General features: G+C 57.2%; 1 protein-coding gene across 2 annotated transcripts; it reads left to right on the top strand.

Moving 5' to 3' along the window:
• The first annotated feature begins 7,538 nt into the window (after positions 1 to 7,538).
• Positions 7,539 to 15,401, top strand: TMED3 (transmembrane p24 trafficking protein 3). Of its 2 annotated transcripts, none has more exons than XM_089309542.1 (3): positions 7,539 to 7,678; positions 9,918 to 10,166; positions 14,777 to 15,401. In XM_089309542.1, exons 1-3 carry the CDS (start codon positions 7,661 to 7,663, stop codon positions 15,011 to 15,013), a joined length of 504 nt encoding a protein of 167 aa, XP_089165668.1. In that variant the 5' UTR covers positions 7,539 to 7,660; the 3' UTR covers positions 15,014 to 15,401. The 2 variants fall into 2 exon arrangements, with proteins under 2 accessions (XP_089165668.1, XP_008246659.2); XM_008248437.5 differs by lacking the exon at positions 7,539 to 7,678 and adding an exon at positions 8,023 to 8,290.
• The last annotated feature ends 2,421 nt before the right edge of the window (positions 15,402 to 17,822 follow it).

Here is a 17,822-nt window from a genome sequence, read left to right as displayed (position 1 = left end):
CATGGGAGACCCAGATAGAGTTCCAGGCTCCTGGATTTGGCCCCAGCCATTGCAGAGTGAACCAGCAGATGGAAGATTCTGTCTCTCCTCTCCTCTCTCTCTCTCTTTCTGTAACTCTGCCTTTCAAATAAATAAATAAATATTCTAAAAAATGTAAAGAAAAAAGAACAAAGTTTAAGGAAGTGTTAATGGTGGTTATAGACAAGACGAATTGCTTATTTTTTTGAGAGTCCTCTAATGCAGGCTGCGATCCCCCTCAGCCCTGATGACATTTAGGGTTTGACGCGCTGGGTTGTGGGTGGCTGTCCCCTGCGCTTTGCAGGATGTTTAGCGGCACTCTGGCCTCCATCCACTAGATGGCAGTAGCGCCTTCCTCCTACTTGGGGCCCACTGTCTGCAGACTTGGCTGCAAGTCCCTTGCAGGCAGCAGTGTCTCAGCTCCAGAGAAACACTATGTACGTGGTAGAAATAGGCCAAGAACTGCACAGACGACAGAGGCTATGGCTTTCAGGATTCTGGTAAACACACAGGCATGAGTGCCAGGGGTCTCTTGCACTTTGCAGTAAGAGAAGAAAATGAGAATGCGCAAGGTCTTGAAAATCTAGCTCATGCAGGAGGCTCCCGTGGCCACCCACGTGCTTCTCAGAACCATGAGTCGTTAATGGTGCCCGCCAGTTGAACGCCATGACAGGCAAAGAAGTATTTTAATGCATTAAAGAGAATCCTGCAGACAACATTCCCAGCTGTTCATTGAACACACAAAACACACATGCTACACTAAGCACGTTTCCAGTTGCTGCTAGTGCCAGTGAACACACCTCTGCTGGCGGTCTCTAGCCGTAGGGATAGCAAGACCCCCTCATAGGAGCATTTCTCTAAACCTTGCCCTAAGATCTGGAAGCCCGCATTTGTACTATGTAGCACATGTAGTCCATTCGTAGTCACTAGCTTGAAACAGCACATGTGGTGAGCCACTCCTTCAGGACGGCCGAGGCCAGTGCACAGACGAGTAATGCCGGGTACTCTCCTCCTGCTTGTCTTCTGCCTCGGTCAGTTCAGGTCTTCCCCTCAGCCTTTCTCTAGACACTGGGACAGCCCCTTATCTCGTCTCTTCTGGATGACGCGTTAGCCGAATTAGACTGTTCTCAACTACTGCAGCGAGTAGAAGACTTCATTGTGACTTGTGCATCGATAAGCAGTGTCGTCCCTGTCCACACACCCCCACAGACGCTTCTGAAGGGCGTCGTTTGGATTCAAGCGTGTGCTCTAGATCAGAGGTTAGCTTCCCCGTTTGGAGTCCTGCCGTCAGCTGCACACGTTAGCTGGAAGCTCTTGTTATCAACAGTCCATCCACCTAGGATTCTCTGAGCCGTTCATCTGTTACCCAGAATGTGAGCCCAAAGTGTCACGTTGGAAACTTCTGTTTAATTTCTAGACATTCCAAAGCCTTTAATAGTAATAAAAACAAACATAAAAAACCAGATCCATGGTCAAATCTCTTAGACTTTCATCCAGTTCCTTGCAGTGGTTCCTCGCAAGCGCAGCTGCGTCCGTCCTTTCTCCCGCGTGCGCGTGCTGGTACTGCAGGTGCACCCTGTGCTGCCTGGTCTTGGTTCTGTGGTGTAGCCTCGTCTCAAGCCAGCGCTGTGATCAAAGATGTATCAAACTCCGTGTGATGAAACTAATTAGATGTTTCTGGTACGTCAATAAAAGATCTATTGCAGACTTTCAGCAGTATTTCTCATTTTTCTCAGTGAAATTGCAAGTATAAACATTACCTTTTCCTCACAATGAGATTGGCATGATTGCCGAGTGGTGTCAACCTTAGTAAACACCCAGTCTTTTATATGCACTTAACTTTAAAAATAATGTTTTTTGACAGGCAGAGTTAGTGAGTGAGAGAGAGAGAGAGAGAGAGAGAGAGAGAAAGGTCTTGGCTTTTCTGTTGGTTCACCCCCCAAGTGGCCGCCACGGCCGGCGCGTTGCGGCCAGCACTGCGCCAATCCGAAGCCAGGAGCCAGGTGCTTCCTCCTGGTTTCCCATGTGGGTGCAGGGCCCAAGCACTTGGGCCATCCTCCACTGCACTCCCGGGCCACAGCAGAGAGCTGGACTGGAAGAGGAGCGACTGGGACAGAATCCAGCACCCCAACCGGGACTAGAACTCAGGGTGCCAGTGCCACAGGCAGAGGATTAGCCTAGTGAGCCACGGCACTGGCAAATATTATGAACCTGGCATTGCCAGGTTCAGGGGTAAATTTCTTCTAGGGCCCTGCTGCTCAGGTTGTAGGTGACCTGTAGCAAGGACTATGAATCACTGGAGACCCCTCCATGGGCCCGTTTCAGATGGCGACCTCTGTTGGTGGAAGCTGATTGCTATTAGTGTGTATTTAAGGCCAGGGCAGTGGTATATACAAAATGAACAAATGGACTGATGAACAGACAGACCACCTGGAAGGTCCCATTTGTATTAATTTGAGAGATGGGGGAGGGTGGAATAGCACTCCCATCCACTGGCTCACTCCCTACATTCTCAGCGCCGGGACTTGAACTTAGGTACTCCAATATGCACTGTGGATGTCTGAACTGCCAGACCCAAGATCTTCCCATCCCTTGGCCTTTAAACCCTAGTGTTTTTGGTTCAAATTCATCCAGACTCCTTCATTCTCTGTAAGTTCTCAAACTTACCCTTACATTGTCCCTGAGATTGTTGCAATAGGTAAGTTACCAAAAAAGAAACATAGAAGAGGCCTAGTGATAGCCTGTCTTCTCCCCTACTTTGTCATCAGGAAGGGAGGCCAACGGTCTTTACAAATCCCCTGAGAGGTAATGATAGACCCAGGGACCGTTCCGGAAGAGTAGAACATGGTGGGGGAGGGGGAGAGGTGAAGAGAGACCTTGGAAGAGGGGACTGATAAAGGGGTTGGGAGTTCGGGATCCCATCCCTGGAACCTGTTCCTTTCTGGAGCAAACTCTAAGAGGGGGATAGGATTCCTGGTGCATCTTGGGAGGCTGGGCCTGGCCAAGCTCGGAGGGAGGGGTCTGCAGCTTGGATGACGAGCTCATCAGCATGCTTACCTTGAGCAAGAAGATGCCCTGAGCCTGGATGCTGGGGACGCCTGCAGAACTCTCCAGAACGGAGCTGGGAGAGCTCCACCAAGACCCCGATGGGCTTTCCTGTCCTCCTTGTTAGAAGGGACAGGGGCTGGGGTCCATTTGAGTTTGAGTTAGAAAATGTAAACAAGTGTGGCTTTTCTTACCCCCGGAGGTAGCACAGCGAAGTTCCCAGCGTACAACCTACACAATGGCAAGTGAACAGCACCCTTCAGTCTGCTTGGGGAGGGATGTGAAAGACGAGAATGGATCTCAGGAGGAGAGGAGCTCAGCGGGGGACAGCCCTGACAGCGCAGGGTTATGGTGACCCAGGAAAAGAGTCTGGCTTTGTCAGCAGGGACTCCTTAGCCAGCCGTAGATCTGTGGTCTGATCTGAGAGGGGAAGGAGGTCTTCTGAAATCACACAGTTAGGGTGCCCAGTGGAGCAAAGGATGGCCATGAGGCATGAGAAGTGGGGGGAAGTAGAAGAGAAAGAAGGAATGAGGAGACCAGAGAGTTAGGATCTGGGCTGTTTGGCTGGTGCCGTGGCTCAATAGGCTAATGCTCCGTCTTGCGGCGCCGGCACACCGGGTTCTAGTCCCGGTCAGGGTGTCGGATTCTGTCCCAGTTGCCCCTCTTCCAGGCCAGCTCTCTGCTGTGGCCAGGGAGTGCAGTGGAAGATGACCCAAGTGCTTGGGCCCTGCACCCGCATGAGAGACCAGGAGAAGCACCTGGCTCCTGGCTTCGGATCAGCGTGGTGCACTGGCCACGGTGGCCATTGGAGGGTGAACCAACGGCAAAGGAAGACCTTTCTCTCTGTCTCTCTTTCTCACTGTCCACTCTGCCTGTCAAAAAAAAAAAAAAAAAAAAAAAGGATCTGGGCTGTGGGAACCAACCCCAACAAACAGCTGATGAAAGATGGCCGCCTGGGTCCTCCACCCCACTGGGCTGACCCACCCCGAATCACAGGTGCTCCTGATCCAGGGCAGAAGGGATTCCTCATCTGGCGAGAGGCAAGGTCTCCATTAATTTCTTAACTGTCCCATTCTAACGTAACAAGTATTTAACATGTAGGTCTCTGTAGTAGGTACTGCTGGTGGCATACCCAGTTGGAGTCCTCTTGTCTCCTCCTCCCTATTAAATCCTGTCTTTGTTCCTAAGGGAAGCTGGCCCCATTCGCTACTCAGAGGGAAGTCCTACATGGTCTGAGTTAATCCTTACCAGTGATGGGTTAAGGGATGCAGCCAATCAGCACGTGGCTCGCCCTTGTCAATACCTTAGATGCAGAGATTCTGAGAGCCAAGTCAGACTTACTGGGCCGAAGACAGGGTGTTTGCCCAGGCCTGAAGGACAAAGTTTCTTGTGATGATGACAGACTATGGAGTCCAAGGTTGAAGCCAACATGCCCAGGAGGGCGGAGCCCAGGGTGGAGAGGAGAAATCCATGTGACGCCCTGCTCATGCTGTGCCTGGAGTCCACTTCCCCTCCGGGCTCTGTCACCCGGGCTCCTGTCTTCTGATTGGAGTTGTCGAAAGCATCCTGATCTTATTCAACAAGTTGAGAAGTTGTCTTTCTAGCAGGCTGCATCCTGGGCTTCTTACAATTTCTTGGCTCTCTCTCTGGACTTCCTCACCCAACCCCGTCTGGTTTCATTCCGTTCCGTTTCACTGATGTCATTATCTTTGGGCACCAGGCTCACAGCATTTTGATTGCTGCAGGGTCTTAACTCACTGTCACAAGCCGTGGTCGAGTCCATGCTCAGTTCTCGTTATAGGACAGGTACTCCTTTAGAACCGTTTTAGTAAGTGTGAAAACCGTACTGGGATTATGGTTGATATTCCATTATATTATTTAGTTATAGTCCCACTAATTTTAAGAGATTAAATCCAGAAACATGAATTATTACTCTAAAAATCAATTTTTTATTCTTTTAGCCTTTATTAAAGAGTTTAGTTAGAGGGAGACCTGGAAGAAGCTCCTGGCTCCTGGCTTTGGATTGGCGCAGCTCCAGCCATGGCGGCCATCTGGAGAGTGAACCAGCGGGTGGAAGACCTCTCTCTCTCTCTGTCTCTACCTTTCTCTGTAACTCTGTCTTTCAAATAAATAAAATAAATCTTAAAAAAAGTAAACATTTAAAAAAAACTGGAATTGATTCTTATTCTGTAGCCTCTATCTACAAACCTAAGTGAAAAAAGCAATTCAGCCTTTTGATGATGAATTTGTATTTATGCTTGTAAAGGAGATGTCCTGGTTCCTCCCCTTCATATACTTTGTCTGGCTTTGACATTGACCTTACACAGACGAGCCTTCTATGGTGCGTCTGAGCGTTGGCCTTTGTTTGACATTTTCTGGAAAAGTTCACTTGTGTTTGCATTGCAGTGTTCCTCTCACCTGCAGGTGTTCTTGGAAGTCGACCTTGCTGGCACAAGCACCTGGGCCAGGAGGGATTGTGTGTGTGTGTGTGTGTGTGTGTGCTCACCTGTGTCCATACCGGCATGTGCAAATAGGCACGGCTGTCTCCACTGACAAGTGAGCCAACTGAGATAGGGAGAGGTCAGGTGACCTGCCCAAGCTCCGGCATCAGGGGAAGTGGGAGCCGGCGCGGGAGCTCAGCTCTCTTTAAACCAAGTGTTGAACTCCGGTACTTCAGAGGCTCATGAGGCTCACTTAACGGCAATGGGGTTTCTTGGAGGGGCGTATTAGTCTGCTTTCAGCCACTTTAACGAAACGGGCTCAGGCAAGCTTCTTGGGGGAGCAGAAGGCTTCTCTCAGGTTAGAGAGTGGAGGTTACGGTGCCTGGTGGAGACCGGTCGGGGCGGATGTGGAGGAGTGATCACACGGATGGTCTCTCTCTCTCTCTCTCTCTCTCTCCCCTCCCTGTCAAATAAACAAAATTCCCTCTTTGAGATGCAAGCAAATGCGCCTTTGAAAAACAAGTCTCTCCAAAGGACGGACGTCCTGCCTCTTGCTTCGGTCTGTGGTGGGCTGTGGGCTGAGACTGTTCTGACAATCTGCAATCTGGGGGTGATTCTTGGGAGACCGCGAGACGCTCCAGAGACTGTGCGTTTTGCACGGCAGCTGGGGCTGGAAAGGGAATCCAGACAGGGCACCTGGGCAGTCCCGATTGTGTTTCCAGCTCTCAGCCTTGGCCTCGCTCCCAGGCCGGCCCTGGTGCTCATGGTCTCTGGGCTCTCATTTGTGTCTCCACTTGGTGACATCTTGAGTTGAGGATGAATACTTCCGGGTTTTCTATCAGTCACTAAAAAATGATGCTAAATAGGACAAAACCAGGGAAGGAACTTCAAGGCGCACCACTGATACCTCTCCCAAATCTGGCATAGGGAATGCCAGTATATTTTATTTGTAAGTATATTCTGCACGCCTGTTGTCCAATAGCCTACAGGTTGCTTTCATACACGTTAGCATGGTCATCAGGGTCACCTGTGACCAGTGGCTGACCCAGTCTACCGTGGCACCTCAAAAATTGATAGAAAATTGAGTTCAAAGATGAGCTGATTTTGACACCAAAAACTCTGAAATTTATTTATATGAGAAAGTCTTGGGAATTCATGAAAATGCATATTATCAAACATTTGTGATGAATTTCAAAATCTTTTGAAGTAAACTTATCTTTAAAAAATTTTTATTCATGGGGCCGGCACCGTGGCGCAGTAGGTTAATCCTCCACCTGCGGTGCCAGCATCCCACATGGGTGCCGGTTTGAGTCCCGGTTGCTCCCCTCCCAATCCAGCTCTCTGCTGTGGCCTGGGAAAGCAGTAGAAGATGGCCCAACTTCTTAGGCCCCTGCACCCACATGGGAGACCGGGAAGAAGCTCCTGGCTCCTGGCTTCAGATCGGCGCAGCTCTGGCCATTGTGGCCATCTGGGGAGTGAACCAATAGAAGGAAGACCTCTCTCTCTGTCTCTCCCTCTCACTGTAACTCCACCTCTCAAATAAATAAAATCTTTTAAAAATTGTTATTGATTTATCATTTGTTTGGAAGGCAGAGAGAGAGAGAATACCTTTCCATCCCTTGGTTCATTCTTCGAATGTCCACAACAGCTTGTTCTTGACAAAGCCAGGAGTCTGGAACTCCATCCGGGTCTCCCACGTGGGTGTCAGGGACCCACGTCCTTGCACCATCACTTGCGCACTCCCAGGGCGCGCATCAGCGGGAAGCAGTCGGCCCCAGCAGCTCCAGCTCCGCATCGCGACCCATTTCTATTCGAAGACCCTAAAAGCAGCTGGCGTTCTCCAAAGCTTTCACGCACATTTCCCGGAGGGATGAGAGCAGCCCCAGTCTCCCGGGCCTGGCGCAGACCCCACGCAAGAGCAGCGCCTGCAGGCGGGCCAAGGAGCATCCGAGGGCCGCCGTGTGCTCCAGCCTCACACCCGGACCTCCGCCCCCGAGCCGGGGAAGCCTGGGTCCCTCCCTGCGCCTGCGTGGACTGCTACCCGCCCCTGCCCGTGATGACAAGGATGCCCTCGGCTCCTCCCACAATAACAGACACCCATTCCCGCCGCTCGCTCGGGGAGTCTCGGCTCTGGCAATGAGTCCTCGCGGTCTCAAATGCTGCAAATCCTTCTGGTAGGTTCCTCGGGATTCTGCAGGGGGGCCGACGCGCGACAGCTCTCCAAGGCCGAGGCAAACGTTTGCAGCAGAGGCGGGACGGGGCAGGCTGCGACCGGGGGGCGCTCGGTCCCGCGTGTCTGCAGACGCACGGGAGCGCGCGGCGCTGCGTTCTCCCCGGGGCGAACCCTCGGAGCCCCGCGGTCGGGGGAGGGGGCGTGTCCCGGCGCCAGCGCGCACGCGCACAGGGCGAGGCACCCACCCCCGCCGCCACCCCGCCCCGCATCCTCCCCGGGTCCCCGAGCGCGCGGCTGCGCACTGAACCGCCGCCGCCCGGAAGCGCCGCGCCCGCCCGCCCGCCCGCGCCACGTCGGTGCTGGCGGGTCCTGCCCGGCTCCGCCGCTGCCGAGGGGCGCAGAGGCCGAACCGCAGCGCACGGGTCGGACGCAGGGGGCCATGGGCCGCGCGGCCCCGCGCGCCGCCTCCGCGCTGCTCCCGCTGGTGCTGCTGCTCCTGCTGCGCGCCGAGCGGCCGCGCGCCGCCGAGCTCACCTTCGAGCTGCCGGACAACGCCAAGCAGTGCTTCCACGAGGACGTGGAGCAGGGCGTGAAGTTCTCGCTGGATTACCAGGTGCGGCCGGGGCCCGGGCGGCGCCCGCCTCGCACCTGCGCCCCGCGCCCTGACCCGCGGAGGCCGTAGAGGGCCGCGGGTGGCCCGGAGACCGGCGGTCGTCCGGGGAGGAGAGATGTTTGGGTCCCTCAGAGACCCCCCTGGGTCGGACCAGGGGTGGGGATGGGGAGCGGTCAGCGGCGCAGGTGCGTGGCCGGAATGGGGGATGCCCCGGCCCCGCACCCTGGGGAGTTGGAGTGATCTCCTGTGGGTCCTCCAGTTGTGATGTGCTGGACACAGGCTCTGAGCCCGCCCCAGGCAGCTCCTGGACCGCCGGGCGCTGCGAACGGCAGGGAGAGGGAGTGGTTTCATCGTTAATGTGGCTTTTTCTTCTGTCTTCTCCCGCATTGATTGCTGGAGCAGGGGTCGGCGCAGCGAGGTGGGAAAGGAGGCGACGCGTGCCAGGGGCCGTGCTGGGGCGCGCTGGCCATCTGGCTCCTGCTCTGCCCGCCCTTGCAGAGGTGTCCTGGGGCTGGTCTGGGCCGGGGGTCTGCGGTGAGCAGAGGGAGGGTTGCAGGCCGAGCGCCTGCGGGCTGGCACCTGCAGAAGTGAGCCGGTGCGGCGGCGGCAGTGGTCAGAGGCACTGGAGGCTTTGCTTAGGGACTCCTTTGTCGTGATGCTGAATGGCTGAGTGTGGTTGGCTAACAGCGTGGCTGGAGGTGCGTGACTGCCAGGCAGGGCTCTTCTCCCGAGGGGCGTCCGGTGTGGGTATAAACCCGCCCGGCCACGGACACGCAGGGGAGCCCGCGTCTGGGAGCCTTTAGGGGGACACAAAGGGCATTTCCAGTTTGGAAACAGGTGGTGGCTCCTGCTGGCCGCCTAACAGAGTGCGGAGGGAGTGGTTTCCAGGGCTCCGCCCCACCGTGGCACTGGCCCTGTGAACTCTTCCGTCTCTTTGGCCTTTCCCTTGCGATCCATCGGCAGCTCTGGGTTACACACTCCTGGACCCCTTCTGCAAATCAGAGCGGCCCCGCGCTGGGGGGCTCCTGTCTCTTATTGAAGGGAGGAGCAGCAGGGGCGGCCCGCACCGCACCTGCTCCTGACCCGGCGGCAGAGCCACCTGTCCACCTCTGCCCCGCCACGGCCGCTCTGCTGCGATCTGAGGGTTCGTCCAGCAGGTGGCCAGCGCGGAGAGCGTCCGTGAGGTCCCCCGCGCATCCTCGGCCCCGCTGTGTGACAAGGGCGCTCCCAGACGGACACGGGTCCTCAGAGGCTCCAGGACCTGGGGCAGGGTCTCACAGCTGAGCACTGGCGCTGTGTAGGGAACAAGGATAACACACAGTTTCCTGGGCGTCTCTGTTTCCTGTTCCTCTTGATTTCCGAAAGCGTCCTTGGCTCCCTCCTGGGGGTGTATTCCCTCCTCGGGAATGAATGAATGAATGCTGCAGGGGCAGGGGAGAAAGAAAAGGGTGGACGGGATTCAGATCTGAGCCCTGGCCACTTGCCCTCGCGCAGAAAAGCGACTTCGCCCCTGCCTTGGGCGCTGGGTGGTCAGGTGCCCGAGTGGAGCCTGCCCTCTGTGTCTGGTGCTGGGTCTGCCGTGGTGGGGGGAGCCCTCTGGTGACAGCAGATGCCTTGTGGTCATCAGGTCATCGCCGGAGGCCACTACGACGTGGACTGCCACGTGGAGGACCCCCTGGGGAACACCATCTACAGGGAGACCAAGAAGCAGTACGACAGCTTCACGCACCAGGCCGAGGTCAAGGGCGTCTATCAGTTTTGCTTCAGCAATGAGTTCTCCACCTTTTCTCACAAGACCGTCTACTTCGACTTCCAAGTGGGCGACGAGCCCCCCATCCTCCCAGACATGGGGAACAAGGTCACAGCTCTCACCCAGGTGAGTGGGCGCTAGGGGTGGCAGGCCTGGCCGGTTCCTCCTCTCTGATCCCTGGGTGCCCATGTGCCAGGCCTCTCTGCTTGTACATATGCATTCACTGTAGAGACAAGCCGTCTGCTTTGCGTGGTGCGTTAGTTCCAAGATTTAATCTAAGCTCCCAGCAGGGGCCTTTCCTCCCTGGGGTGACTCTGCGATCCAGGCTCTTTCTTCATGGTCATCCTTGTGCCTACCCTGAGACCTTCAGGGCCCTGCACCTGCAGTGAACGAGAAAGGCCCCCCTGCCACTAGGAAGTCACCTGCCCCCGTGCCCCGCTTCTGCTCCTGTCCCGCTGAGCAGAGCCAGTCAGGTGGCACAGCTGGAAGCGAGGCAGGCTGGCGGGTTCAGGCCGGGCTGGGCGCTCCCCGCTGAGCCCCGTGACCCCGTGGCAGGGCAGAGTCACCCGCCAGCCTGCTCCCGGGGTTGGCGGTCCTCCATCTGCAGCCGCCTGCCCCTTCCTTCCTGAGGGCCAACACTGGGGCACCTTGGGTCCTCAAGGAGGCCAAGATGGCCTCTGGGCTGTCGTGCGGGGTGGCCCTGTGCCACGCTACTCTGCGGCTGCAGTACACTCCAGCGGCCCTGTGCCGCCTGAGCCGGGTCCCCCACCTTCCCCAGGCAGCAGAGGCTAGAGCTGCATTGCTGCAGCCTGGCCTGTGTAGAGTTACAAAGTCACTTCCCCCTTGGTGCTACAGTGCCATTGCCATTGGTCAGGGGCAGCTTGTGGCCAGGCACAGGAAGTCCCGTTGCACAGTGCTGGGTTTGAGCCTGGCCACGTGGCGGCTCTTGGAAGACCTTGTCAAGGGAGTGTGTAGTGTGTGAGGTCTTCCGGTCTTTGGCCATTGGTGTTGGTGAGTGATGAAACCGTGGGAGCTGCCTCTGACTTCACCCGTCCCTGCCCCACCTCGGGGGAAGCGCAGGTGACACTTTGGGGCACGGTCTTTCTCATCTGCCGCTTGCAGCCAGCACTGGTCCTCTCACTCCCTCCCCCCGCCCCCTGCCTGGACTTTTGCAGCACAGTGATGGGTCGGAGGCCACGCTTTCTGGCACCAAGATGAACGCTAGGAGGAAAGAGCAGGACCTGCTGTGACCTGGCTGAGACCAGGGGGCCCGGGGTCAGGATGACCGAGCATCGAGGAACAGGCACGGCCAGGAGGGGGCTGCTGCCGGGCAATGAGCTTCCTGAGCCCCTGGGCGGATCCCCGGGGGGGGCGGGGGGCCAAGGTGTCCTGCCCATCGTGGAAGGATGCAGGGTTTCCCCCAGCGCTGCCGTGAGCCCACCGCTCGCTGCCCTGAGCCCAGTGCTCACTGCCCTGCCGTTGAATTCTGCGAGAGTTGACAGAGCCAAGTCCTGTGTTGACAGAGGCCCTGGTGAGGTGAGGGCTGCTGGCCGTGACGTCAGCCAGTGGCGGAGGCAGCAGAGGAGGACAATGCAGCCCCAGGCACAGCCGGCACGGATGGAGCGGCGGCCAGGCTCCCTGCCAGGCTCCAGGATGCGGAAGGCAGCCGGGACTGGTGGTTGTGGCGGGGTGGGGGGTCAAACCTCCGGGGAACCAGGCCCCGTGGCCCCGGGGTTTTCGTATATTAGGCCTCTCTTCCCAGCAGGCGGGTTTGGCTGGTTTCCTGCTGGCCAGGAAGCAGGCTGGGGGCAGTAGCCTGAAGACTCCAGTCCAGGGGCCTGTGTTCCTGGGGGGCCTGTGCCACGCCCTGAAGGGGTGCCGTGGTCTGGCTGTGCTTTGTCCCCCCAGGGTTCACGTGTTGGGAGTAGTGGTGGGACCTCGCGGGAGGTGATGGGGCCGTGGGGTTATCGCTCCAAGTGGGGACTCATGACCATCTCTGGGGAATGGGCTGGCCTCCCGGATCTGCATGTACTCCCATGGGGCGGGCTGATGGCGAGCAAGGCCGACCCCCAGTTTCGGTCTCCCTGCTGCCCTGTTGCGTGGTACCGGCCGCTGGGTTAGGAGGTGGCGCAAGGTGCGGAGCAGGTGCAGCCGCCGGACCATGAACTTCCTGTCTGAGCGCCTTTGCTTCGTGAAGCTCCCGCGCTCAGTGTGATTGATGCCACAGGAGCAGAAAGCGGGCGGAGCCGGCGTTGGCAGGCCTCGGTGCTGCACAGTCCCCTTTGGTGCTGCGTCAGCACCCAGAGCTGGCCCGCTCCCTCCCTGCCACAGCGCTGGTCCCAGGGTGTGCCCTTGCAGGCCCAGGGCCCTCTGTGCGGTGCCACCGCCTGCGTCCAGAGCAAGGCCCCCCGTGGTGTCTGGCCTCTCCCCTCTTCCTCCCTCCCTCCCTCCTCGCCAGGACTTCTGGATCCTGGAAGAAGGCTGGAGACACAGGCCTGATTCCCTCCCGGTGGAGCCCCCTCTTCCATCTCCATGATGGTCGACGTGCACTGGGGCGCTCGGGCAGTGTTGCCGACAAGCTGGGAGGGGCAGGGCCCTGTGCCCGAGAGGCCTCCTGCAGCTGTTGGCATCAAAGCCGGCAGGCACTGGAAAGCCCCCTTGGAATCTACTTTTCTTTTTAAATGTTTGTTTTATTTACTTTCATCTACTTGAAAGGCAGAACAACAGAGAGAGAAACAGAGACAGAGAGCGTCCATCTGCTGGTGTACTCCCCACATGGCTGCAACAGCCAGGGCTGGGCCATGGCCAGAGCCAGAAGCCCGTGGGTCTCCGACGTGGGTGCAGGGGCCCAAGCACCTGGGCCATCTTTGGCCGCCTCCCAGGGTGCATTAGCCGGGAGCTGAATTGGGAGCGGAATAGCTGGCTCTTGAATCAGCGCTCCAGTATGGGCTGCAGGCTGGACACCAGCAGTGGCTTAGCCCGCTGCACCCCGCACCCGTCTGGAACCTCTCTCGGGAGGTGTTTCAGGATCAAGCGTCTGTGGGTGCACAGGTGGCGGGGGCCGAGGGCGAGGAGCCGGGGCTGACTGCGGCCCAGGCCGCGCTCTGCTCCATACACGGCTTTGCCTGTGGAGCTCGGCAGGTGCGCAGGTGTCTGGCAGGTGCATCCGGGGCCCCTGCAGCCTGAGAACTCACTCCTGGGAAATCTTGGAGGCCTTGCAGGCAGTGGTGCTCCCGCGGTTGCCTCTGGGTTCTTCCACAGGCGTATTGCTGGTCACTAACTCATCGCCACCGGGCGCCTCACACCTGCCTCTGTGCGCTCTGGGCCTGGGCAGGCGTGGCCGGATTCTGAACCCCAGGCGGGGATCTTCCCTGGGAGCTGTAGGGCATCTGCTCTCAGGCTCTTGCAATGCAGATGCAGTTCCCTTCCGTGCAGCTGTGGGACCAAGGTCAGGCTGTCTCATGGCTGGCCGCAGTGCCCTCAGCCCCCAAGGCCTTCCTCTGCCTCCTGCAACCTGGTGGAGAACGGGCTGTACGTTTAAGGGCCGGTGTGAGCAGATCAGGCCCTGGGCCGTCACCCTGTCTCTGTCAGCTGTGCCGTGGGACACGGCTCAGTCACAGCTGTGACGGGCCATCATGGTTACAGGTTCCTGGAACTGGGCGGGGCATCTTGCCATGTGGCCTTGGTAGGGGACCCTTTTAGAATTCTGCCTGCTGGGGCTGGCCCTGTGGCATGGTGAGCTAAGCCTCTGCCTGTGGCACCAGTATCCTGTATGAGTGCTGGTTCGAGTCCCGGCTGCCCCACTTCCGATCCAGCTCTCTGCTGTGGCCTGGGAGAGCAGTGGAAGATGGCCCAAGTCCTTGGGCCCCTGCACCTGCATGGGAGACCCAGAAGAAGCTCCTGGCTTCAGATCAGCTCAGCTCTGGCCGTTGTAGCTATTTAGGGGAGTGGACCAGCAATGGAAGACCTCTCTCTGTAACTCCACCTCTCAAATAAACAAATAAAATCTTAAAAAAGAATAAAAAGCAGCACAGAATATTCCAGCAGGAAATTGTGACGTGTGTGTGGCACACGAGTGTGTGTGCGTGCCTGAGTGTGTGACTCACGAGCGTGCCTGTGTGTGTGACTCACGAGCGTGCCTGTGTGTGTGTTTGTGCGTGTTTGTGTGTGCGTGTTTGTGTGCGTGTTTGTGTGTGTGTGTGAGTGCCTGCGTGTGTCTTGTGAACGTGGGAAGCATGTCAGGTGTTTGTATGTAGGCCCATGGGCAGCAGCTGAGCAGTAGCCTTGGCAGTGGCTCCAGCATTAACGCTGGCCTGGTTCACTGTCTCTTGCTTACTAGCTGTGTGGCCTTGAGCAGTCCAGGTGGCCTGTTGGAGCCTCGGTGTGCTCATCAGGGTCATGGGTGAGCAGTGGGTCGGCCTTGTGTAACAGGGGGCTGACCCGTGCCTCCCCAGGGTGTCCAGAGCTCGAAAGAAGACAAGGCAGGGCCGTGCTGAACGGCTTAGGCTTGGGGCTCCGTGCCTGGAGTCAGACGCTGACTGCCGTGTGGCACCTGTGCGACTCCGGGCAGCGTGCGGGACCTCTCTGAGCCCTGGCTTATCAACGAAGCCACGCGAGAGCCGCAGCCCAGGCCCCCAGTAGGCACCGCGCGGAGGGGACCCTGGAGGTTGCCTGTCGGTGCATCTGCTGTTGCTGGCTCGGGGGTAGCCGCCTGACTGCCTGTCTCTCCTGCCCAGATGGAGTCCGCCTGCGTGACCATCCACGAGGCCCTGAAGACGGTGATCGACTCACAGACCCACTACCGGCTCCGCGAGGCCCAGGACCGGGCCCGAGCCGAGGACCTCAACAGCCGCGTCTCCTACTGGTCCGTGGGCGAGACCATCGCCCTGTTCGTGGTCAGCCTCAGCCAGGTGCTGCTACTGAAGAGCTTCTTCACCGAGCGGCGCCCCCTCAACAGGGCCGTGCACTCCTAGCGCCGCGGCCGGGCCCCTGGGTGCAGCCTGGTGTTGGGGCAGGGGGTGGGGAGAGCTCCCCGCCTTCCGTGCAGGGGCCTGGACCTCGGCCTCAAGGCATCACACCTGCCGTGTGCCTGCGTGCCACACCGGTGTTGGCAGTGAAGCCAGACCCCGCTGGTGGGAGGGACCCCTCGTGCCCAGGACTCCGGCCAGCTTCTCCCGGTGGGCAGAGACAGGTGCACTGGGTGCTCGCCCTGCCTCCTTGGGGCGCCTCTGGCCCTGGAACAGCTGTGGTGCGTGCACCCCTTGGGGGAGGACCCTGCTGGTGACTGGGGGCCCTTGGGTGGCTCCGCCCCTCCTGGGGGTGGGAGCATGGCTAATAAAACGGAAGTGTGAGTGGCCTGGAGACTGACTGTGTCCTCGCTTCTTTGCTGTGGGGGAGCCGCCAGCTGGCTGGGGAGCCCGTGTCTGTACACAGATGATTGGAGTCACGGCAGGTGACGGCCAGGGGCTGTGTGCGGGGCCGTGTGGAGGGGGCTGAGTCTGCCAGGGGAACCCAAACAGGGATAGGCTGGCGAGTGTCCTTGCTGTTGCTGTCCCAAAAACGCTTATTTTATTGATTTATAAGTCGGAGAGAGAGGTCTTCCATCTGCTAGGTCACTCCCCAGGTGGCCGCAATGGCCAAGGGCAAAGCCAGGCCAAAGCCAAGAGCCAGGAGCTGCATCTGGGTCTCCCATGTGGATGCAGGGGCCCCAGCACTTGGGCCGTCTTCCACTGCTTTCCCAGGCCATCATCAGGGAGCTGGATGGGAAGTGGAGCAGCCGGGATTTAAACCGTCGCCCACCTGGGATTACCAGTATGGCAGCCATGGGGTTAGCCAATTGCTATGCCACAGCACCGGCCCCTGTACTTTTTTAATTTTTTTTTTTTAATTTTTTTTTTTTTTTTTGACAGGCAGAGTGGACAGTGAGAGAGAGAGACAGAGAGAAAGGTCTTCCTTTTGCCGTTGGTTCACCCTCCAATGGCCGCCGCGGCCGGCGCGCTGCGGCCGGCGCACCGCGCTGATCCGATGGCAGGAGCCAGGAGCCAGGTGCTTTTCCTGGTCTCCCATGGGGTGCAGGGCCCAAGCACCTGGGCCATCCTCCACTGCACTCCCTGGCCACAGCAGAGGGCTGGCCTGGAAGAGGGGCAACCGGGACAGAATCCGGCGCCCCGACCGGGACTAGAACCCGGTGTGCCGGCGCCGCTAGGCGGAGGATTAGCCTAGTGAGCCGCGGCGCCGGCCTGTACTTTTTTTTTATGGTATTTCTTTCCTCTCACTTTGAAATTAAGTTCTGAGGATACGTAAAAGATTACAAAAGTTCGTGGGAAATGGAATGAAAAGATACGTGGTTTTTTTGGTGCAAAAATACCCTTTGAAGTTTATGTGAGTGAGGCGTCTTCAAAAAGTTAATGAAAAATGTGTAGTATGGAAATACAATGCATGGTTGCCAATTAAAAGTTATCTTTTGGCTCTTTGCCACAACCTTGTTGAAGTCCCTGCCAATCCCTGTGTGCCCCCTGCCTGAATTCAGGTTTGTGCAGCGCTGGGGGACTCCTCATAGCGTCTTCAACCCGGGAAACCAGAAAGTAGAATTTCTGCTCAGAAGAGCTCGGGCAGCCTTGTGATCATTCACCCCAGAGTCAATGGAAGGAAAATAAAACCCTGCCCCATTGCTGGCGTTAGATTTTTGCAATAAGATTTTACTTTTTTAATAAAATGATTGCTGTTTATCAAATATTTGTTTTGATCAATGAAGTAGCCTATACAGAAGAAATATTATTTTAACACCTAGAGCTTCAGGGTTAGAGCACAAGAAACAGATTTTTTTTTTAAGATTTATTTATTTATTTGAAAGAGTTACACAGAGAGAGGAGAGGCAGAGAGAGAGAGAGAGACTGTGTGTGGTCTTCCATCGGTTGGTTCCCTACTCAATTGGCCGCAACGGCCAGAGCTGCATCTGTCTGAAGCCAGGAGCCAGTAGCTTCTGGGTCTCCCACATGGGTGCAGGGGCCTCAAGGATGTGGGCCATCTTCTACTGCTTTCTCTGCCATAGCAGTGAGTTGGATTGGAAGTGGAGCCGCCGGGTCTCGAACCGGCACCCATATGGGATGCCTGTGCTTCAGGCCATGGTGTTAACCCGCTGCGCCACAGTGCTGGCCCCAAGAAACAAATTTTGAAGCTAAAGATTTGGGGGTTTGGGTGGTGGGTGTGGTGGTGTGGTGGGTTGAGCCACCACTCGGCATGCCAGCATTCCACTTCAGTGCCTGGTTTGGGTCCCAGCTACTCTGCTTCTGATCCAGCTCCCTGCTAATGCCCCTGGGAAGGAGCAGAAGCTGGCTCAGGTATTTGGGTCCCTGCCGCCCCTGTGGGAGACCCAGATGGAGCTCCTGGCTCCTGGCTTTGGCCTGGCCCAGCGCTGGCTGTTGCAGGCATTTGGGGAGTGAACTAGTGGACAGGAGATATTTTTCGGTCTCTCCCTCTCTTTCACTCTGTCTTACAAATGAATACATTTTTTTTAAAAAAAGGTTGTATTTAAAATTTTTTTCAAAGATTTTATTATTTGAGAGGTAGAGTTACAGATAGAGAGAGGGAAAGACAGAGAGAAAAGTCTTCAATCCGCTGATTCACTCCGCAAATGGCCACAACAGCTGTAGCTGTGACCATCCAATCCGAAGCCAGGAGCCAGGATCTTCTTCCCGGTGCAGGGGCCCAAGAACCTGGGCCATTTTCTGCTGCTTTCCCAGGTCATGGCAGAGAGCTGGATGGGAAGTGGAGCAGCCGGGA

This window comes from Oryctolagus cuniculus, chromosome 12, assembly GCF_051225735.1.
Source record: "Oryctolagus cuniculus isolate XC-2025 breed Fujian yellow rabbit chromosome 12, ASM5122573v1, whole genome shotgun sequence".
Lineage (NCBI taxonomy): Eukaryota > Metazoa > Chordata > Mammalia > Lagomorpha > Leporidae > Oryctolagus > Oryctolagus cuniculus.
This window is presented reverse-complemented; position numbering and strand designations above follow the sequence as displayed.